The sequence below is a fragment of the Cricetulus griseus genome, chromosome 4 (assembly GCF_003668045.3).
Source record: "Cricetulus griseus strain 17A/GY chromosome 4, alternate assembly CriGri-PICRH-1.0, whole genome shotgun sequence".
NCBI classification, from domain to species: domain Eukaryota; kingdom Metazoa; phylum Chordata; class Mammalia; order Rodentia; family Cricetidae; genus Cricetulus; species Cricetulus griseus.
The window spans coordinates 221,495,303-221,514,229 of record NC_048597.1 but is presented as its reverse complement, the minus strand read 5'-3'; the positions used below and the strand labels follow the sequence as shown (position 1 = coordinate 221,514,229).

The window sequence follows — 18,927 nt, the reverse complement described above, 5'->3', positions numbered from 1 at the left end:
AGGGGTATGTATGGGCACGCACAGTTGTGTAGACATTTGTGTACCATGGTGTATGTGGAGGTCACAGGATAACTTGAAGTCCATTCTTTCCTTCTACCATGTGGGTCCCAGGGATTGAACTCAGGTCATCAGGCTTGGCAGCAAGCCCCCTCGGTGACTGAGCCATCTCGCAGGCCTTCTTCATTTCATTTCTTTTTGTTTGCTTGTTTATTTGCTTTTTTTTTGAGAGAGGGCCTTGAGTAGCCGAGGCTGGCCTTGCCCTTTGTAACCAACGCCCCTCTGGAACTTCTGCTTCTCCTGCCAAGCTTTTAGACATGCCTCCTACACTTCCATATTTAAAGGAATGAAACAGACAAGACATTCCAGGGGTGTGTTCTTGTGAGAAGGAACTGCTGCATGATCTCACAGCCCAAGTTAGGTAAAAAAGAGACAGCCTTTAAACATGTGGTGGGAACAGATAAAATCAGGTAACAGATAAAATCGGAGTTAGGTGGAGTCAGCTCACCTCACTTGCTAGGATGCATTAACCACAGAGATTATGTAACAGAACGAGGGGAACAACAGGTATTTTTTCAAGGACACATCCCAAACTTTTTATTTGAATTGATCACTGAATTAACTAATTTTCTGGAGCTGAGAACTGAACCCAGGGCTTTGGACTCACTAGGTAAGCACTCTCCCACTGAGCTAAGTCTCCAATCCCATCCCTAATTTAAGAGGTTATCTTTAAGACTGGTCACACTGACCATAAGTCACTAAGACACAACTCCCAATGAAGGCCAGGAAATGACAAGCACAGTGTCACATTTCACCAGTGAGTTTAAACCTGTTGATTATAAAATAAAGCTCATGCACTGTGTAAGTGTTCACATGAAAGCACCCATGAATATGTATATGCATGTAGAAGACAGAGGGACAACTTTAGGTGTCATTCCTCAGAAATGGTCCACTTCCTTTTGGAGATAAAGTCTCCTGTTCACCTGGAACTTGCCAAAGAGACTAGGCTGGCTGGCCAGGCTCCCACAAGATCTTGCCCGTTTCCCCCGAACTGAGGTTATAGCCGAATGCTGCCACACCTCGTTTTTTTCTTCTTATTATTTTATTTTCTGTTAATGAGTGTTTTGCCTGCATGTATGGCTGTACCCAGGTCCTTATGCTTGCAAGGCAAGCTATCTTCCCCACCAAGAATGGAAATATTACTTTAAACTACTCCAAATGTGGCCGTGCACACCTGGAATCACCAATACTTGGGAGGTAAAGCAGGAAGATCCAGAGTTCAAGGCTCGTCCTGGATACAAAGCAAGTCTGAGGCTAGCCTGGAATGCACCAGACCCTGTTTCAAAAAACAAAAACCAAAAAGAAAAAACCCTCTAAACTATAAAACTTTTCTGAAAAAAAATTCCTTGCTGAGAAAAATCTTCCCATGAGCTTTTCCCGTAACTTTCAATGAGGGGAACAGCTATAGATACCTTTTATTAATACATTTATAATTCATTTGCTGTGGGTGCACACCCAAGTGCTGAGGCACACATGTGGCTATCAGACAGTCTGCAGGGATCTCTGCTCTGTACCACATGGGTCCCAGGGACCAGACTCAAACTATCAGGTTCAGTCAGGGGCAAGTGCCTTTACCTGCTGAGCTATCTCACCCGGCTCTGGCTCTCTTATCTTGGTGGTTGTTTTTGTTTTTTAGGCCCTGGGTTTCATCTTGTAGGTGTAGGCTGGCCTGGGTCTTGCAATTCTCCTGCCTCAGCCTTCTGAGAGCTGGGGTTGCAGGCGTGTGCTATCACACTAGATGTTGGAAAGGATGTTAAAAATGTGTCTACATGTTGCTGTGAAATCAACTCCTTGGTGCACTTAGTCACAACCCTCTAGACTATGGCATCTCACACCCAACCCAGTTCAACACACTTTGTATGGTGACAGGTACCAAGCTGACACGGATCCTATCCCTAAAAAGCAGCCTGGATGACAGGCTGAGCTCACTCAGGGAAGGAGATGACCTTGGGCTCAGGAGATCCAGCCCTTCCTAGAGTGCGAGTGTTAGGGAATAGCCCCGAGTCTGCAGCACGTGGGCCATATCAGCCAGCAAGGTCACTGCCAAGGGACACAGGCTGAACTGGAGATGTGACAGAAGCATCCAATGCCACGTTAGTAAGAGTGACCCCATCCCCCGTCAAGGCTGAGATGCATAGTTCAAAGAGAACGCTTACCCCGTCCACAGCCACATAAGCCCGGTCACGGACACCATTGAAGGGTGAGGAGAAGATGGGCATCGAGCCATTGCATTCTTGAGGAAGTGTTGTTCGGTACAGCACATACCCAAAATACTGGTTGGAAAAGGGATACAAGAGAAATGTTTTACTCTCAAAGTTTGGCTACTAAGAACCTGGTTGTTCTTGATGTGGATGAAAGCGACGCTCTGAAAACCGTAGGGAACGAAACCTTCCCCCACCCACTGCCAAATTCGAGCTGACTTTTTTGATCTTGGTGGAACTATTTGAATAGCCAGGGACTCTCTTCTCCGCCACATGGGGAAACAAAAGCCAAGCCACTGCCCAGAATGACCCAGGGAAGTCACACCCTATATGTCAGAGGCCACTACTATTAACTCAAAAACCAGTCAAGAGCTGGTGAAATGGCTCAGTGGGTAAAGGAGCTTGCCCCAGAGCCTGATGACCTGAGTTCAATCCCTGGGACCCACATGGTGGAAAGAGAGAACACATTTCCACAAGTTGTCCTCTGACCTTCATATGTGCACTGTGGCACACAAACATATTCACAACAACAAAATATGTGGTAATAATTTTTAAAAGGGTCTGGAGAGATAGATAGCTCAGCAATACAGAACACTTGCTGCTCTTGCAGGGGACCTGGGTTCACAACAGTCTTTAACTCCAGCTCCTGGGGATATGACGCTTTCTTTCGGCCTCTGCAGGAACCAGGCATGCAGGTAATGTACGCACAGTCAAGCAGGCAAAACATGCATACACATAAAATTTTTTTAAAGCCAGGAAAAGCTCCCCAAACAGGACAAACACTCAGTCTGCTCAGTAAAACATTCTCCAGGCTCTTGGGCTGAATCTGCTTTAGGGTACAAAACAAGACTCAATCTGAAAGTATCTGAATGAAGCAAAGAGGAAAGAGAGAGTTGGGGGGGGGGGCAGGTATTGCTACCAAATCAGGAGTAATATTGATTTTTGAGACAAAGACTCTGGCAATCTAGGCTGCCCTCAAATTTACTAGGTAACCAAGGACAATCTTGAGCTTCTTGTCCCCTGCTTCCACCTCCCAAGTCACGAGAGTACATACATGTACCACCATGCCTGGTTACATGTGGTAATCGTGCCATGCTCGGCATGTTTGTATGTGTGTGTGTGCGCGTGCGCGTGCATGTACAGGCATGTGCTCATGAATGCCGGCCAGAGGCTTTGAAACCCTTGGCGCTGAAGTTACAGGCAGTTGTGAGCTGACATATAGGTGCTGGGAATTGAACCCCGGGTCCTCTGGAAGAGCAGCCACTGCTCTAAATTATCGAACCATCTCTCCAGTCCCTTAAAGTCTTTCTAAATCTAGTCTCTAATGCATGATCTCATTAGAATTTTTGTTATTGTATTTTCTCATTTTTGTTTTGAGACAAGGTTGCACTATCTTCTCATGCCAGGCTGGACCTTCCTGTGGAGGCCAGGCTGGACCTTCCTGTGGAGGCCAGGCTGGATCTTCCTGTGGAGGCCAGGCTGGACCTTCCTGTGGAGGCCAGGCTGGACCTTCCTGTGGAGGCCAGGCTGGATCTTCCTGTGGAGGCCTGGCCTCCTGCCGTCTGTCTGCCTCTCACTGTCATTACATATGTGGCTACCTCAGCTGGACTGACATCGATAGTTTTTGAGGAGTTCAGACTGAACCTAGACCAATGCTCCCTTGTTGGAGTCACTAAAATGCCTTTTATGTGGGCACAGAAGAGGAGACAAGTCCTCCTGGTGGGGGGGCATGGATGCCATGGGTCACTTGGCCCCTTGTCACATTTGATCACTTGGTTGGGATCTCAGCCCTATTTTCTGAAGTGTTAGGTCACCTGCGTCTTCCTTCCTAGCTTTCAGTGGAGGTCACCCTCATTTAATCTTAGCTTGGTATTTGTTTCCAGTTGCTAATTTTATGCTTGTTCTGCTTCACCAACTGTGTCACAGTTGGTTTAAGGAGAGGAGGGCCCCACACTCTGCCAGTCTTTTCAATAATGTTGTAAGAGGCTACTCTGCAGTCCCCTGGCAGCCGCTGGTCTCAGAGCTGTGTTCTCTGGTCCCTGCAGTGTACTGCTCTGGAACGGGGCGGGGCGGGGCGGGGCACCTGGGCCACCATGTTTTAGGTCTAGGATGCACCCACATGATACCTTTCAGTTTAACTATGGTGTGCGCAGGCTGCAAAAGTGGGGCCCACTCATTCATGGGGTACCTACAAGGGCTGTCCGAACCAAGTCTGCAGTGAACACTTAGCTTTCCCTCCCCTCCTGGAAGCCCAGGTCAGTGCTGTCCTCATCCTCTGAGGACAACGGTCATCATGGACAGATAGAGAGACAGGCAGGCAGGAAGACAGACAGATGCTTAAAAGGAGAAAGCAATCTACTACATGCACACACTAAGCAGGAAAAGCTACTGCTAACTCAAGAATCAGATGAAAAGTGGAGCTGGGCGGTGGTGAGGCACACCTTTAATCCCAGCACTCAGTATTCAAATATGCATGCCCAGGAAGTGATAAGGAAACACCAGGAGAAAAGCAGTGTTCCCTGTGGAAGCCTACCTGTTTAACTTGGATGAATGTCAGCGGGTAGCGGCTTCTCACGGGGCCATTGGGACACAGGACGTCCAGAGCTTCTGCCACTGTCTTGAACTAAAAAGAAGCAAAAACAGATCAGCATCATGTCACCAGTGATCGGGTTGTCGTGGGGTGGGGTGGGGGTTGGGGGGGTTACATTAGTCTGAATTATCAAAGACACCGAGATAAGCTTCAATTGTCCAAATTCCATTTGCTTCACAATCACCTTTAATTTTGTTCCACTCCTTCTTTTCTTCTCTCTCTCTCTCTCTCTCTCCTCTCTCTCTCTCTCTCTCTCTCTCTCTCTCTCTCTCTCTCTCTCTCTCTCTCTCTCTCTCTCTCTCTCTCTCTCTCTGTCTACCTGTTCTTTCTGAGAAAGAATCTCATGGGTCCTAGGCAGGCCTCAGGCTTGCTATGTGGCCAAGGATGACCTTGATCCTCCAAGCGCTGGGGTTATGTAAGTGTGCTACCACACCCATCTTGTTTCGGAATGCTGGGCTTCAAACTCAAACTGCGTGCCAAGCAGGCTCCCCACTTACCGAGCTAACATGCAGCTTTTATTTCTTACCATTTTTACCTTTTGCAGTGCTGGGGAACTAAACCAGGGTTTCCCACAGGGTGGACAAGGAAGTTGTCTATCACTGAGCTGCAGCCCCAGGGCCTGCTCTTAACATTTTATTTATTTATTTTGAGACAGGGTCTTACTATGTAGCCCTGGCTGTCCTGGAACTTGCTATGTAGACCAGGCCTCTGCCTCCCCAGTGCGCCACCATACGCTAACTGCTCCGAACTCTTTCCTTTGTGTATGTGGGTGTTTTCCCTGCATGTTTGTCTGTGCACTCTGTGTGTGTGTGTGTGTGGGGGGGTGCAGTGCACTCTGTGTGTGTGCAGTGCCCAAGGAGACCAAAAGAGGGCATCAGATTTTGGAACTGCAGTCACAGATGGTTGCCAGCTGCCATGTAGGTGCTGGGAATGGAACCTGGATCCTCTGGAACAGGAGTCCAATCTGGGCATGGTCACACACCTTTAATCCCAGCACTTGGGAGGCAAGCAAATGTGACTCGGAGGCCACCCTGGTCTAGATATTGAGACCCAAGACTGCACAGAGAAAACCAAACCAAACCAAAAAAAGAGCAGTGAGCGCTCTTAACTGTGGAGCCATCTCGCTAGGCCCTGCTCCTAATGATTGATAAAAACGTAAATGCTGGTAGTCTTAAAAAGAGTTTGAAGTGTGCCTATTCAGAAACACAGCTCAGAGCTGTCTATCTAAGAAAGGCTGGCATCTAAGATGCGGAGGCTGCCGCCTCTGCAAAGCATTTCAATGGGTTTTCAAGTGAGGAAGAACCCTGAAGCTAAGATAGTAGCTTGAGGCAAATGACTCAAGATTAGATCTGCCACGACCATATCATATGCTTGCTTCACAGTGGCTTCACCGTCTGCAAGCTTATGTGGCACGTGTTCTGAGTCTGTGTCATGGCTCCTGAAAGTTGCCCTCTGACCTCTACAAGTGTGGGTGAGTTCCATCATGCGCTCTCTTGAACACTGGAGAGTGCACACGCGCACACACGCACACGCGCGAGCACACGCACACGCACACGCACACACACACGCGCGCACACACACACACAATCTTAAATAAATGAAAAACTTTAATCCTATATACTATGTTTTGTATAAATTGAAGTGTTGTATACTAATTCCCTCCCTCCCCTCCCTCCCTCCCTCCCTCCCCCTCCCTCCCTCCCTCCCTCCCTCCCTTGTTTCTTGTGTTTTGTTTTGAGTTTATTAGCCAGTGAGTATTTCCTGTAGCCCAGGCTGGAACTCTCTATGAGCCAAAATAATCACCCTGAACATCTAACCCTCTTTCCTACCTCTCACTCCCAAACATGTGCCAACATATCTGCTCCCCCTTGAATTTTTGTTTGTAGACAGAATCTTTCTCTATAGCCCAGGCTAGCTTCAAACTCAACTATGTAACATAAGAGCAAAACAGCAATCCTCCTGCCTCAGTTTCCAAAGTGCTAGGATTACAGGCAGGAGCTACCATGCCCAGTTTGCTGATTTCCTCCATGGCACAAAGCTTTATTTATTTATTTTTTATTTTTTCAACTTTAATATTGCTGTTGTTTTGAACATTTGGAGTTCTTTTATATCACGTAAAAGAACTTTTTATTGTTTTAAAACCAAGCAACCCTTTTTTCTTAAGCAGCTACAGAGATGAACAAGCTCCCCTGTCCAAGTGTGATTCAAGGGTGATTAATCTAAGAAGAGATTCCTATCAGAGACCACACTCTTTGTAGAATGTGACACAGGATTCTATACTGGGTGGAAACTATTACAGAAGCACAGGCAGCCAACCAGAAGTCAGAGGGCTTCAAATGGAAAAACTACTATGGTGTTTGGCGCTTGGCTTAAAAGATAAAAACTTAGGTTGCTATTTTAGAATTTTGATATTCTTAAGAAATAAGTGACTGTTCATGTTTTCTTCTTTTTCTGGTGAACGAATACATGTAGGAGTAAGGGATAGGTCGAGGGGAAAACCTGAAGATCCAGAGAGTCAAAACAAACCAATTTTGGTACATCCCTCCTCCCAACCATTAAGTAACTCTCTCCTGTTTTCCCAGAATAAAATCATCTTACTTCTTATCAATGCTTAATTTCTGTATTTCTCCTCTGATGTTTCAGTGTTCAATAAGCCACTAGGATACGATTTTTGGATCTAACTTAAGGGCAGAGATATCAAAATTCCTGGGGCTTGGAGGAACTCATTAAAAAGGGAGTGGATGGGTCGGGCGAGACGGTCCAGCAGGTGAGGGCACTGCCATCATGTCTGACGACCTGAGTTCCATTCCCCAGACCCTTTCATGCTGCTCACTAGTCTCCACCTGGGGATCATGGCATGCATGTCTCCCAACTCCCCAAATAAATGTAATAACGAATAAATTAAAGAGGTAAATGGTGGGAGAAAGCCGAGCTGAACCAAAGTCCCTCTTGTGTGGTGTGTCTTACTTCCTGTCAGCTTACATCCATCTTATCTTCCATCTCCTCGATCCCCCAGAAATGGCAGTCACTCCACCACCTCTCAGAAAACAAATTCGGAGAAAACAAGCCTCCAGCCTGTGTCACTTTCACTTACGGCGTCTCCCCATCGGACTCTCAGTGAGGATGTGACTTTTTCTTTTTCTTTTTGAGACAGGGTTTTTACTTAGCCCAGGCTAGCCTCTCACTCACTATGTAGCCAAGGATGACCCTGAACCCCTGATCCTCCTGCCTCTACCTCCTGAATGCTGGGGTGACAGGTGTGTGCCAGCACACCCGGCTTATGAGTTACTCGGGATGGAATCCAGGGCTCCATGCATGCCAAGCAAGCACCCTACCCACTGAGCTTCACTTCCAACCCTGTGTTGTCTTACCTTTCTCAGAGCAACTTTTCCATAGGCGAACTTGGGAGTTGATGGAGGGATAGGACCTTTTGGGACATCTTTAAACTATAAAGCAGAGTGGGGAAAAGAAGAGAAAAAAACCCATTAACCTTTTAGACACACATCTATAAAGTAATTTTTTAAAGATTTTATTTATTATGTACACAGTCTTCTGTCTGCATGCCAGCCAAGGGCACCTGTAGGGGACAGTAAGCCACACCTGTTAGAGGCTGGCTACAGGTGTGCCTGACCATGCCTGTCAAGGCGTGGTCAAGATGAGGTCAGGATCACACAGAATGGGCTGTCAAGGGGCAGCGAGCACACTGGAGGCCCTTCGCTCTGGCCTCCCTGACTTGCTGCTCCTCGCACGCTCTGGCTAGTGTTTGGCTGGTGTTTATCTAAATAAAAAATATCTTGACCTTATGGACTACAGATCATCTTTGTTCTCGTTACAGGCACCAGATCTCATTCAAGGTGGTTGTGAGCTACCATGTGGTTGCTGGGAATTGAACAAAGGACTTCTGGAAGAACAGTCAGTGCTCTTAACCGCTGAGCCATCTCTCCAGCCCTATAAAGTAATTTTTTTCTTTTCTTCTTTTTGGTTTTTCAAGATAAGGTTTCTGGCCGGGTGGTGGTGGCACACGTCTTTAATCCCAGCACTAGAGAGGCAGAGGCAGGCAGATCTCTGTGAGTTCGAGACCAGTCTGGTCTACAAGCGCTAGTTCCAGGACAGCCTCCAAAGCCACAGAGAAACCCTGTCTCGAAAAAAAACAAAACAAAACAAAACAAAAAAAAAAAAAAAGATAAGATTTCTGTGTGTAACCCTGGCTGTCCTGAAACTCACTCTGTAGACCAGCCAGACTGGCCTTGAACTCAGAGATCTGCCTGCCTCTGCCTCCTTAGTGCTGGGATTAAAATCATGTACCATCACGTCTCATCTCTGTTTAATTTTTTTGTTGTTATTGTTGTTTTGGTTTTTCGAGACAGGGTTTCTCTGTATTGCTTTGGAGCCTGTCCCAGAACTCACTCTGTAGGCCAGGCTGGCCTTGAACTCACAGAGATCCACCTGTCTCTGCCTCCCAAGTGTTGGGACTAAGGTGTGTGCCACCAACACTGGCTTCTGTTTAATGTTTTATCTGTAGAAGTTTATTGCTTAGCAAAGTCATAAGATCTAGGTAATCAATGTCTCAGATATAAGCAAATATACACAAACTCTATACCTCTTATCCTTTATTTCTCTGAAGGCGGGGGATTAAGGAGTTCACCGGATAAAGATAAACAGGTGTTTCATTGGCAACAAGTTTCACAGATGAGAGTAAATAGCCACTAGGGAGTCCCTGCTCCAGAAGATGCCGTCTCTGCCCTTGCTCTGCTCTCTGCAAGCCAAGAGAGTGCCAGCCTGCAATTACTCTACCTAAAGGTGACCTTGTCCCTACCTGAAACCACACCCAAAGGGTGTGGCTACTTCTTCAGGTTCACTGTCAAGGCCAGATGCCACTACATTTCTCCATCATAATCTGTGCCTAAAACATGGCTTTAGACTGACCATCAACATGGCCTGTCTCAGCATTCAGAGGAGCATACCCAGCCGAGAGCTGCTCTCCCCAACGCCTCCAGGGAATCCAGTAGATTCCACGGAAACTGGCTTGTCCTTCTCTAGTCTCATGTCTTCATTCATCCTCCAACAGATTCTGCTTAGCATTTTGTGTGGCTATAAACAGTCCTTGTTCAGTGTGAGAAATACCCAAAACAGGGGCTGGAGAGATGGCTCAGAGGTTAAGAGCACCGACTGCTCTTCCAGAGGTCCTGAGTTCAATTCCCAGCAACCACATGGTGGCTCACAACCATCCATTATGAGATCTGGTGCCCTCTTCTGGTGTGCAGATATACATGGAAGCAGAATGTTGTATACATAATAAATAAAAAAAAAGAAATACCCAAAACTGCTGTATTAACCTCATATTAAGTCATACATTAAGGATTCCCATATTATTACACAGTCAGAAACCAGCATGAGCGACTCTGCTCAGACATGAGTCAGAGGCCAATGGCTGGGCTGGAAGAGTACCCACCATGGAAGCATGAGGACCTCTCAGGGGTCACGTGAAAGCCAAGTGTGGTGATACACATGTAAGCCAGCCCCAGGTGTGGTGGTACACATGTGACTCAGCCCCAGGGGATACAGAGGTGGGGCTTTCGAGGCAGCCAGGCTAGCTGATAAAACAAGCTCAGAGTCCAGTGAGGGACCCTATCTCAAATAGACCAGAGAGAGACAGGGGAAGATAGCAGAAGTTGGCCTCTGTCCCTCACACATGTATGTTTGTACCCACACGCTCACACATGCACACACATGTTTTATAGAACTACTAAAAACAGGTTACCAATTTTACAAGAGCTCATAAAAATAGAGCCACCATTGCCTCATCAGGACTGGAGAGGGAGGAGGGCTTTGCCCTATAGTTTTATGGTCAAAGTGTTAACCGTGCCTGGTTCAGTTTTACCCACACCAAAGACAGTACCTAAGAAAAATGCAAATGTCACAAGTTTTGTCAAACCTTGATGCCTTGAAGGTTCACACGTGACCTTTTTCAGTGAGTATAGGCTTATGCAGCCTGCTGGGAAGCCATTCTCTCCAGAGTCCAAGGCAGAGTGAGCCATGTGCATCTCTATCCAAGGCATAGTGAGCCATGACCACCTCCATCCAAGGCAGAGTGAGCCATGTCCACCTCCATCCAAGGCAGAGTGAGCCATGTCCATCTCCATCCAAGGCAGAGTGAGCCATGTCCATCTCCATCCAAGGCAGAGTGAGCCATGTCCATCTCCACTTGGGTACCCTTAACAATGATTCACTGGGAAAGACTTTCCACTCCCTAAGTCTTTGGAGAAGGGAGGGGCCAGGCAGTCTACATGGGGCACTTGTCAGAGATATTTCCCTTCCTCCGGCAAGCAAATTTCCAAATACTTTAACAAATCAGTTACCTACTGCAGACATATCTACAAATCCTGTGAGAAAGACGACTAAGGGCCAGAGACGTTACTCAATGGAAGATCACTTCTCTAGCATGCACAAGGCCCTGGGCGTTGGTCCCCAGCACTGGGGGAAACAAACAGAAGGTTCCACTGCCTTTTAAAATAAGCCATTCCAGAGCCAGGAGGTGATGGCACACACCTTTATTTCTAGCACTTGGTGGGTGGGCAGAGGCAGGCAGATCTCTGAGTTTGAGGCCAGCCTGGTCTACAGAGTGAGTTCCAGAACAGCTAGGGCTACACAGAGAAAACCTGCCTTGAAAAACCAATAAATAGGTAAGTGAATAAATAAGTAACCAGTGGATGAATGAAAAAAAAAAAAGCCATCTCTGTCTCCTAGACCTGATGATGATATAGAACAAGCCATTCCTGCCCTTTAGACTTGAAATATCACAAAAGAAGGGAGAAACAAGAGAAAAAGAGGTGAGGAGGTGAGAGAGGAGAGAGAAGGAAGGAACGAGGGGGTCACATGTTAAACTGGAATCTATCACATTTGTTTTCTTTAAACATTTTATTTATTACATTAAAAAAGTATTATGTGGCTGGGCAGTGGTGGTGGCACCGGCGGTGGTGGTGCACAGTTTTAATCCCAGCACACGGGAGGCAGAGGCAGGCGGATCTCTGTGAGTTCAAGACCAGCCTGGTCTACAAGAGCTAGTTCCAGGACAGCCTCCAAAGCCACAGAGAAACCCTGTCTCAAAAAACCAAAAACCAAAACCAAAACAAAACAAGCCAACAAACAAACAAACCCCAAAATAACAAAACTATTATGTGGGTGTGCACATGCGAGGTCAGAGGACCACTTGTGGGAGTCAGTTCTCTCCTACCACGTAGGGCCTGGAGGTTGAACTCTGTTTGTCAGGCTTGTGGCAGTGAGTGCCTTCCTGCTGAGCACCTTGCTGGCTCTGTCACATTCACTGTGAGGATGGTTCCCCTCCAGGGCTGCCCTACTTGGCCTGAAGGTTAGATCCATGGGACCTCCTGGGTGGGTCTTGTACATGGCCCTCTTAGCCGCTGTGTGGGCTGCAGACACCCTCTGCTGACAACTGTCATGGATATGTCTGATCTTCACAGGAGTACCACAGTGTTTGCATGTGCAGACACGTTCGAGCGCGCGCGCGCACGCACACACACACACACACACACACACACACACACACACACACACACACAAGTGACAGCTTCATCCTTGGAGTTGTCAGGCCAAACAGTAAGAGACATTTGGTTCTTGATTCTGGTATTATGTGGTTTATGTTTTTGTTTGTTTTTCACAACAAGGTTTCTCTGTGGCTTTGGAACCTATCCTGGAACTTGCTCTGTAGACCAGGCTGGCCTCAAACTCAGAGATCCGCCTGCCTCTGCCTCCTGAGTGCTGGGATTAAAGGTGTGCGCCGCCACTGCCCGGCATGTTGTTGGTATTTTATAATTATATTTTTAATTATGTGTGTGTGTCTGTGTGTATGCCCTGCCACAGGTTGCATGTGTTCAGGAGATCAGAGGACAATGGTCAAGGGTTACTTTTCTCTCTCTACCTTGTGGATCCTGGGACTTGAACTCAGGTCCTTAGCCTTGGTGATGAGCACTCACCCACTGAACCATGTCGCCAGCCCGAGCATCTGATTCTTGCCTTTTCTCTCAAACTTGCCTCAGAAAACACTAGTAGCTTCTCTCTCACTTCTCACCCCTTCCTCCCTGCTCCCTTGCCTTCCTGGTGCACACTTTTTTTTTTTTTTTTTTTTTTTTTTTTAGATTTATTTCATTTACTATGTATAGTATTCCGTCTGCATGTTTGCCTGCAGGCCAGAAGTTGACACCAGATCTCATAACGGATGGTTGTCAGCCACCATGTGGTTACTGGGATTTGAACTCAGGACCTCTGGAAGAGGAGTCAATGCTCTTAATCTCTGCACCATCTCTCCAGCCCCTCCCTTCCCTCCTTGAGACAGGACTTCACATTGTGGCTATCTTAGGCTGGCCTTGAACTCACTGTGTAGCCCAGGGTTGACCTCAAATTCTTGGTACCTCAGTTTCCCAAGTGCTGAGGTTATAGGTGTGAATCACAGCACGCGGCTCTCACACTGTGGTCTGAGTCTGATTGATGGTGTGTACTCACTCACACACCGCAATTACCACCCGTCCCTAACTGGTCTTCCCTTTTCACTGTGTCCTCCTCCTGGTCAACTCCTGCAGCCTGCACAACCTTTCAGCAATTCTGCTCAGCTCTCCCATTTGGCCTCCCTTCTTTAAGTAAAGCACTCACAGTCTGGCCTAGGAGACAGTTCCATACCTGACCCCGGCTTCACCCATCTCCCCGCACTCCCCTGGCTGGCTCCTTCCAATGCATTCTAGAGCAGGGCACCTTCCCCTCTCTGGCTGAGTTCTGACAACGTTCCAGCCCTGGCCATCAACACACTGACCTCTCATCTCTGCCTGCAAGTCTTGCTTCAGATTTTACCTTTTGCAGGAGGCCTGTATGCACCAAGAAGCTAAAACCAGCTGGCACAAATTAAACACATACCTGCTTAATCTGTGAAGGAAGGAGACGTATGGATAAAAACATTATCTGAAGCCGTTGTGGTCTGAATTAAGTAATTAATTAAAACACGATTCCATGTAGCAAATTCTCAATGTAGCCAAGGATGGCCTTGAACTCCTGATCCTCCTGCCTCCACCTTCCAAGTGGACCCACACACATGTACACCACACACACACACACCAAATCTTAAAAAAATAAATAAAATTTTCAAAAGGTAAAGAAATATTAGGTGAGATCTCTCTCTCTCTCTCTCTCTCTCTCTCTCTCTCTCTCTCTCTCTCTCTCTCTCCAGGGTCTTATGCAGCCCAGGTTGGCTTTGAACTATATAACTGAGAATGATTTAACTCCTGATCCTCTTGCTGCATCCCCAGATTACAGGTGTGCAACACCCCCGTTTATATCAAGCTTTTTCCATAACATGCCAGCTGTGGTGGTGCACACCTTTAATCCCAGCTCTTAGGAGGCAGAGGCTGGATCTCTGTAAACTCAAAGTGCCAGCCTCATCCATATAGAGAGACCCTGTCTCAAAACATATTCACACACAAAAAAAACCAAAAAACAAAAGAAAATACTTCCTATCACAAATCATAACACATACTTAAAATTGACATTACACGACACTTAACTATCTACCACTTATAGACAGAAAACCTATGTTGTTTTAAACTTCAAAACTCAGGTGACTGAGCAGAAAAACTGTGGGTTTTGTTTTTTTTTCTTTAAACTCACCGCACAGACAGGAAACCCCACCTGAGGACTTTAGGTGCTTCAAAGGCTGGCTGCTGGCAGGACCAAGAGCTTCCAGAGCCAGCTAGAGGAAGCCACCTGCCCCAGATAGAACACAGCATCTCTCTCAGCATAGCTCACAGCTGCTCTGCACACTGGTGCCTATCCCCCTCCCCCCACCCCCACACACTCGAGCTGCCACAAGGACACATTTTCTGGCTTCTACTTGCTGGACAGACTATGCCGCATCCTTGATGGCTTATACAGGTCCTTTGCTCTCCCTACAGCGTGACAAGGTACCTAACTCCACTCTTAACAGATGAAGGGTACAGAGCCTATAACCTGATAAGCTGATAAACCCACGGAGTCTTCATCAGGAGCGGCTACACCCCAAACCATGCCTCCCTCATCCACTGTCAATAAGGTTCCAGCAGGAAATCATCTACAGAGCCATAAGGAGCTCATGGCAGGCTCCCCAGCAGTCCAGCTTGCCAAGAGTTTGAAGCACCCACCTTCTGGATGACATTTCGAAGAGCAAAATACTTCTCAGTCAGGTCCCCTGCCTCACTCAGCGGGGCGTCGTAGTCATAGCTGGTGGGCTGTGCTGCATAGGGAATGTTGGCACCTGGGAGACAGAAAAGTCACTGGTCACTACTGAAGGCCTTGCTCAGGGGCTCAGGTTAGGGTGAGGAGAAATGAAAGACACATTAAATAGCCAGGAGGTGCACACCTTTAATCTCAGCACTTGGGAGGCAGAGGCAGGTAGATCTCCCAATTTGAGGCCACCCTGGTCTACAGAGCAAGTTTCAGGACAGCCAGGGCTACACTGAGAAACCCAGTCACAAAAACAAAAACAACAACAACAAAAAAAACAATAAACAAACAGACACCTAAAAGCCCAAATCAGAGCTGGGATCCAGTTGGTCAAGCGTTTCCCCTGCACGGCAGACACGGGGTGGGGGCGGCACATGCCTGTTACTGAGCATTTGGGAGGTGGGGCACAGAGATCAGAAGTTCAAGGTCATTCTCTTTTCTTTCTTTCTTTTTTTTAAAGATTTATTTATTTATTATGTCTACAGTGTTCTGCCTGCATGTTTGCCTGCATACCGGAAGATGGCACCAGATCTCATTACAGGTGGTTGTGAGCCACCATATGGTTGCTGGGAATAGAACTCAGGACTGCTGGAAGAACAGCCAGTGCTCTTAACCGCTGAGCCATCTCTCCAGCCCCCATTCTCTTTTCTTATTTTAATTTCATTTCATGTGTATATGTGTTTTTCCAGCATATATGCCATGTTTGATTCACAGAGGCCAGAAGAGTGCGTCAGATCTGGGATTGGAGTTACAGACGGTTGTGAGACACCAAGTGGACTCTGGGAATCAGATCCCGGTCCTCTGGAAGAGTAGCCGGTTCTCTGACCCGCTTTTCCTCCATTCACAACCCTCCAGGGAAAGCCTGTATCTACCAAACAATCAGGCTGGGGACACATAAGCCCCCTCCTGTGCTCCAGAACTCCTCAGGACAGGCTGATACCACTCAGTTACATCACCCAGTCATTTCTCTGTGTGGCAGGTGATGTTCCCGAGACACACCCAAGGAGCGTCTTGCCAGCTCTCTGGGGGCCTACTCCTGTGATGGCTGATACTGCTGACTCAGTGGGACTTAGACTCACCTGTAAGACAAACCTCTGTGGCATGTCTGTGAGGGAGTTTCTAGACTCGGTTAATCGAGGTGAGGGGATGTGCCCTAAATATGGAAGATGCTCCCATCCTACAGGCTAGTGTCCTACACTAAGGACGAAGCCGGCTGTGCTCCAGCATTGTCCGTCTCTCCCTGCTTTCAGACTTCAGCTGTGACATGAACACCTGAAGCTCTTGCCTTGTTTGCTTTTTCGAGGCGTTTTGTCACAGCAATGGGAAATACGATCGATATAACTTCCCCTGGAACTCGACCTGTCACACAGACCACTAAGGAGAGTTGGGGCTAGGGACACAAAATGACCAGGAAAAGAATTCCCTGGCAATTATTGTCTAAGTTGCAGCGTCTGGACCAGAAACTCCAGAGCTTGTCAAAGATGCTACTCACAAATTTAGGCTCTCTGTAATATTGGCCAATCCTTTGAAAATTTACCCAGGCATAACACAAAGACAAATGATGAATCTGAGAAACAGTGTTTGAGCCCTGTAGTGGAGACCCTGGTTCCTGTGGGGGTGGGAGCAGAGACAGTTCGGGTTAGCTTCAAACTACTATGTAGCCAAGGGTGACCTTGAACTTCTGATCTCCTGCCTCTTATCTCTTGAGTGCTGGGATCACAGGTGCTTACCACCAAGCCTGGTTTTTACAGGGCTGGGGTGGAATTCAAGGCCACCTGAAGGCTAGGTTGGCACTCTACCAAGCAAGTGACATCTGCAGCCCTGAGACTGCCTTCCTCACAGGCAGTGCTGCTGCAGCCTGCTGCAAACCAGCCAGGTTTGTGCCTTCTTCCAGCTCAGACAGCACACAGACACGAAGGCATGTCAGGATGAAGTGGTTTTATGCCGGTTCCTTTTGTAAGTAAATGAGGCACAAAATACGATGGTTTGCCAATACTTAGTGATAAGTTCACAATGATGGGCTTGAGGACCCACTGTCGGAGGGACTGACAAATGAGCGAGGGGATCAGGTCGTGTATGTCCCCCAACTCCCTTCTCATCAATTCTCTGCACAGAGTGTCACTGAGTGGTCACTCTGGACCACTCAGAGGCAGATTGGTGGATTGATTTACTCTACTCTGTTCGTCAGAGACAGCTCTCCATCAGGTCTGGCCGCCCACCCCAGGAGCAGCACAGGTTCAAACATACCCTTCCCCATGACGCACAGAGAGAGATTACAGACCACATCCTCATCTAGGGAGTTCACCTTGTGTGGCTCCTCTCCCGAAGGGTTTCTTATTTGACTCGCTCTGCACTAAGCTGCATGCACCTTTCAGGCAGACCAAGCCCTGCTGACCCTTGGGTCCTCAGCCCAAGCCTGGCGTGGGGGATGGGGAGATCAGTGCGCAGTGCAACTTCCAGACACAAATGCAACAGCCTGAGTGAAATGAACAGGGGGCTAATGGGTGGACCAGAGAGTCTTTAGTTCTTTATGTGTGTGTGAGTGTGTGTGTGTGTGTGTGTGTGTGTGTGTGTGTGTGTGTGTGTGTGAGCGCGCACACACACAGGCACATATAATATGGGCGCGTTGTCTGTGCAGGTGGGCGTGCAATGTGCACATATAGGCGAGGACATGCATATGTGTACAAATGTGTGCACAGGAGCTACCCATCTGGCCTTGAGTGGATTAAAAAAATACTGAGTTAATTAATGAATTAGTTTTGTTTGTATATATACCATGGCACTTATGTGGAGGTCAGTTTTGGGAATCATTTTTCTTCCTTCCACCATGTAGGTCCAGAGGGCCAAACTCAGGTCATGAGGCTTGGCAGCAAGAACCTTTAGCCCCTGCGTCATCTCCCTGGTGCTTAATTTCGTTCCAGAGACAGGGTATCTCATCTGCCTGGAGCTTAGTAATTAGCTTACACTGGCTGGCTAGCAAGCCCCCAGGAAGCTGCCTGCCTCCCTTCCTTGCACTAGGATTACAGATGTTCTTCTCAACATGCCTGGTTTTTCTTTTCTTCCCTTCATTTTGTTTTGGAGTCAGGGTTTCCTCTGTGTAGCTCTAACTGTCCCAAGACTTGTTCTATAGACTAGGCTGGTCTCAAAGTACTCTGCCTCCAGAGTATTGGGATTAAAGGAGTACACACCACTTCTCTCTCTCTCTTTCTGTCTGTCTGTCTTTCTTCTTCTTTTTTTTCTTCCAAACCAGGGTTTCTTTGGACCCTGCCCTGGAACTCACTCTGTAGATTAGGCTGGCCTTGAATTTACAGATTGTCCTGCCTCTGCCTCCCCATTGTTGGGATTAAAGGTGTACACACCACCACCACCACCACCACCACCACCACCACCACCACCAACCACCACCACCACCACCACCCAGAGCCTGGTTTTTCTGAAAGTGGGCTCAAACTCAAGTTCCTGTCTTTTTTTTTTCTTTTTTTTTTTTTTTTTTTTGGTTTTTTCGAGGCAGGGTTTCTCTGTGGCTTTGGAAGCTGTCCTGGAACTAGCTCTTGTAGACCAGGCTGGTCTTGAACTCACAGAGATTTGCCTGCCTCTGCCTCCCGAGTGCTGGGATTAAAGGTGTGTGCCACCAACGCCTGACCATCAAGTCCCTGTCTTGCACAGCCAGTTATTAATACCACAGGGGGTAGTGCCTGCTTAAGGCACGTATGGGGATTCGATGCAAGATGACAGAAATGTGAGGAGTGCCCCCCCCCCCCCCCCCCCCGCAGGAAATGTGGAACACCCTAGGTGCTGAGATGTGCACACATAGGG

General features: G+C 47.6%; 1 protein-coding gene across 1 annotated transcript in view; it reads right to left on the bottom strand.

Moving 5' to 3' along the window:
• Glb1 (galactosidase beta 1) overlaps window positions 1–18,927 on the bottom strand; it is a 73,806-nt gene that overhangs the window by 20,245 nt on the left and 34,634 nt on the right. The window contains exons 10-13 of the mRNA XM_027415296.1: window positions 15,030–15,142; window positions 8,220–8,294; window positions 4,792–4,881; window positions 2,214–2,330 (exon numbers count right to left, since the gene is read on the bottom strand). Coding sequence (XP_027271097.1) covers window positions 2,214–2,330; window positions 4,792–4,881; window positions 8,220–8,294; window positions 15,030–15,142 — 395 coding nt within the window. The remainder of the gene's footprint in view (window positions 1–2,213; window positions 2,331–4,791; window positions 4,882–8,219; window positions 8,295–15,029; window positions 15,143–18,927) is intronic.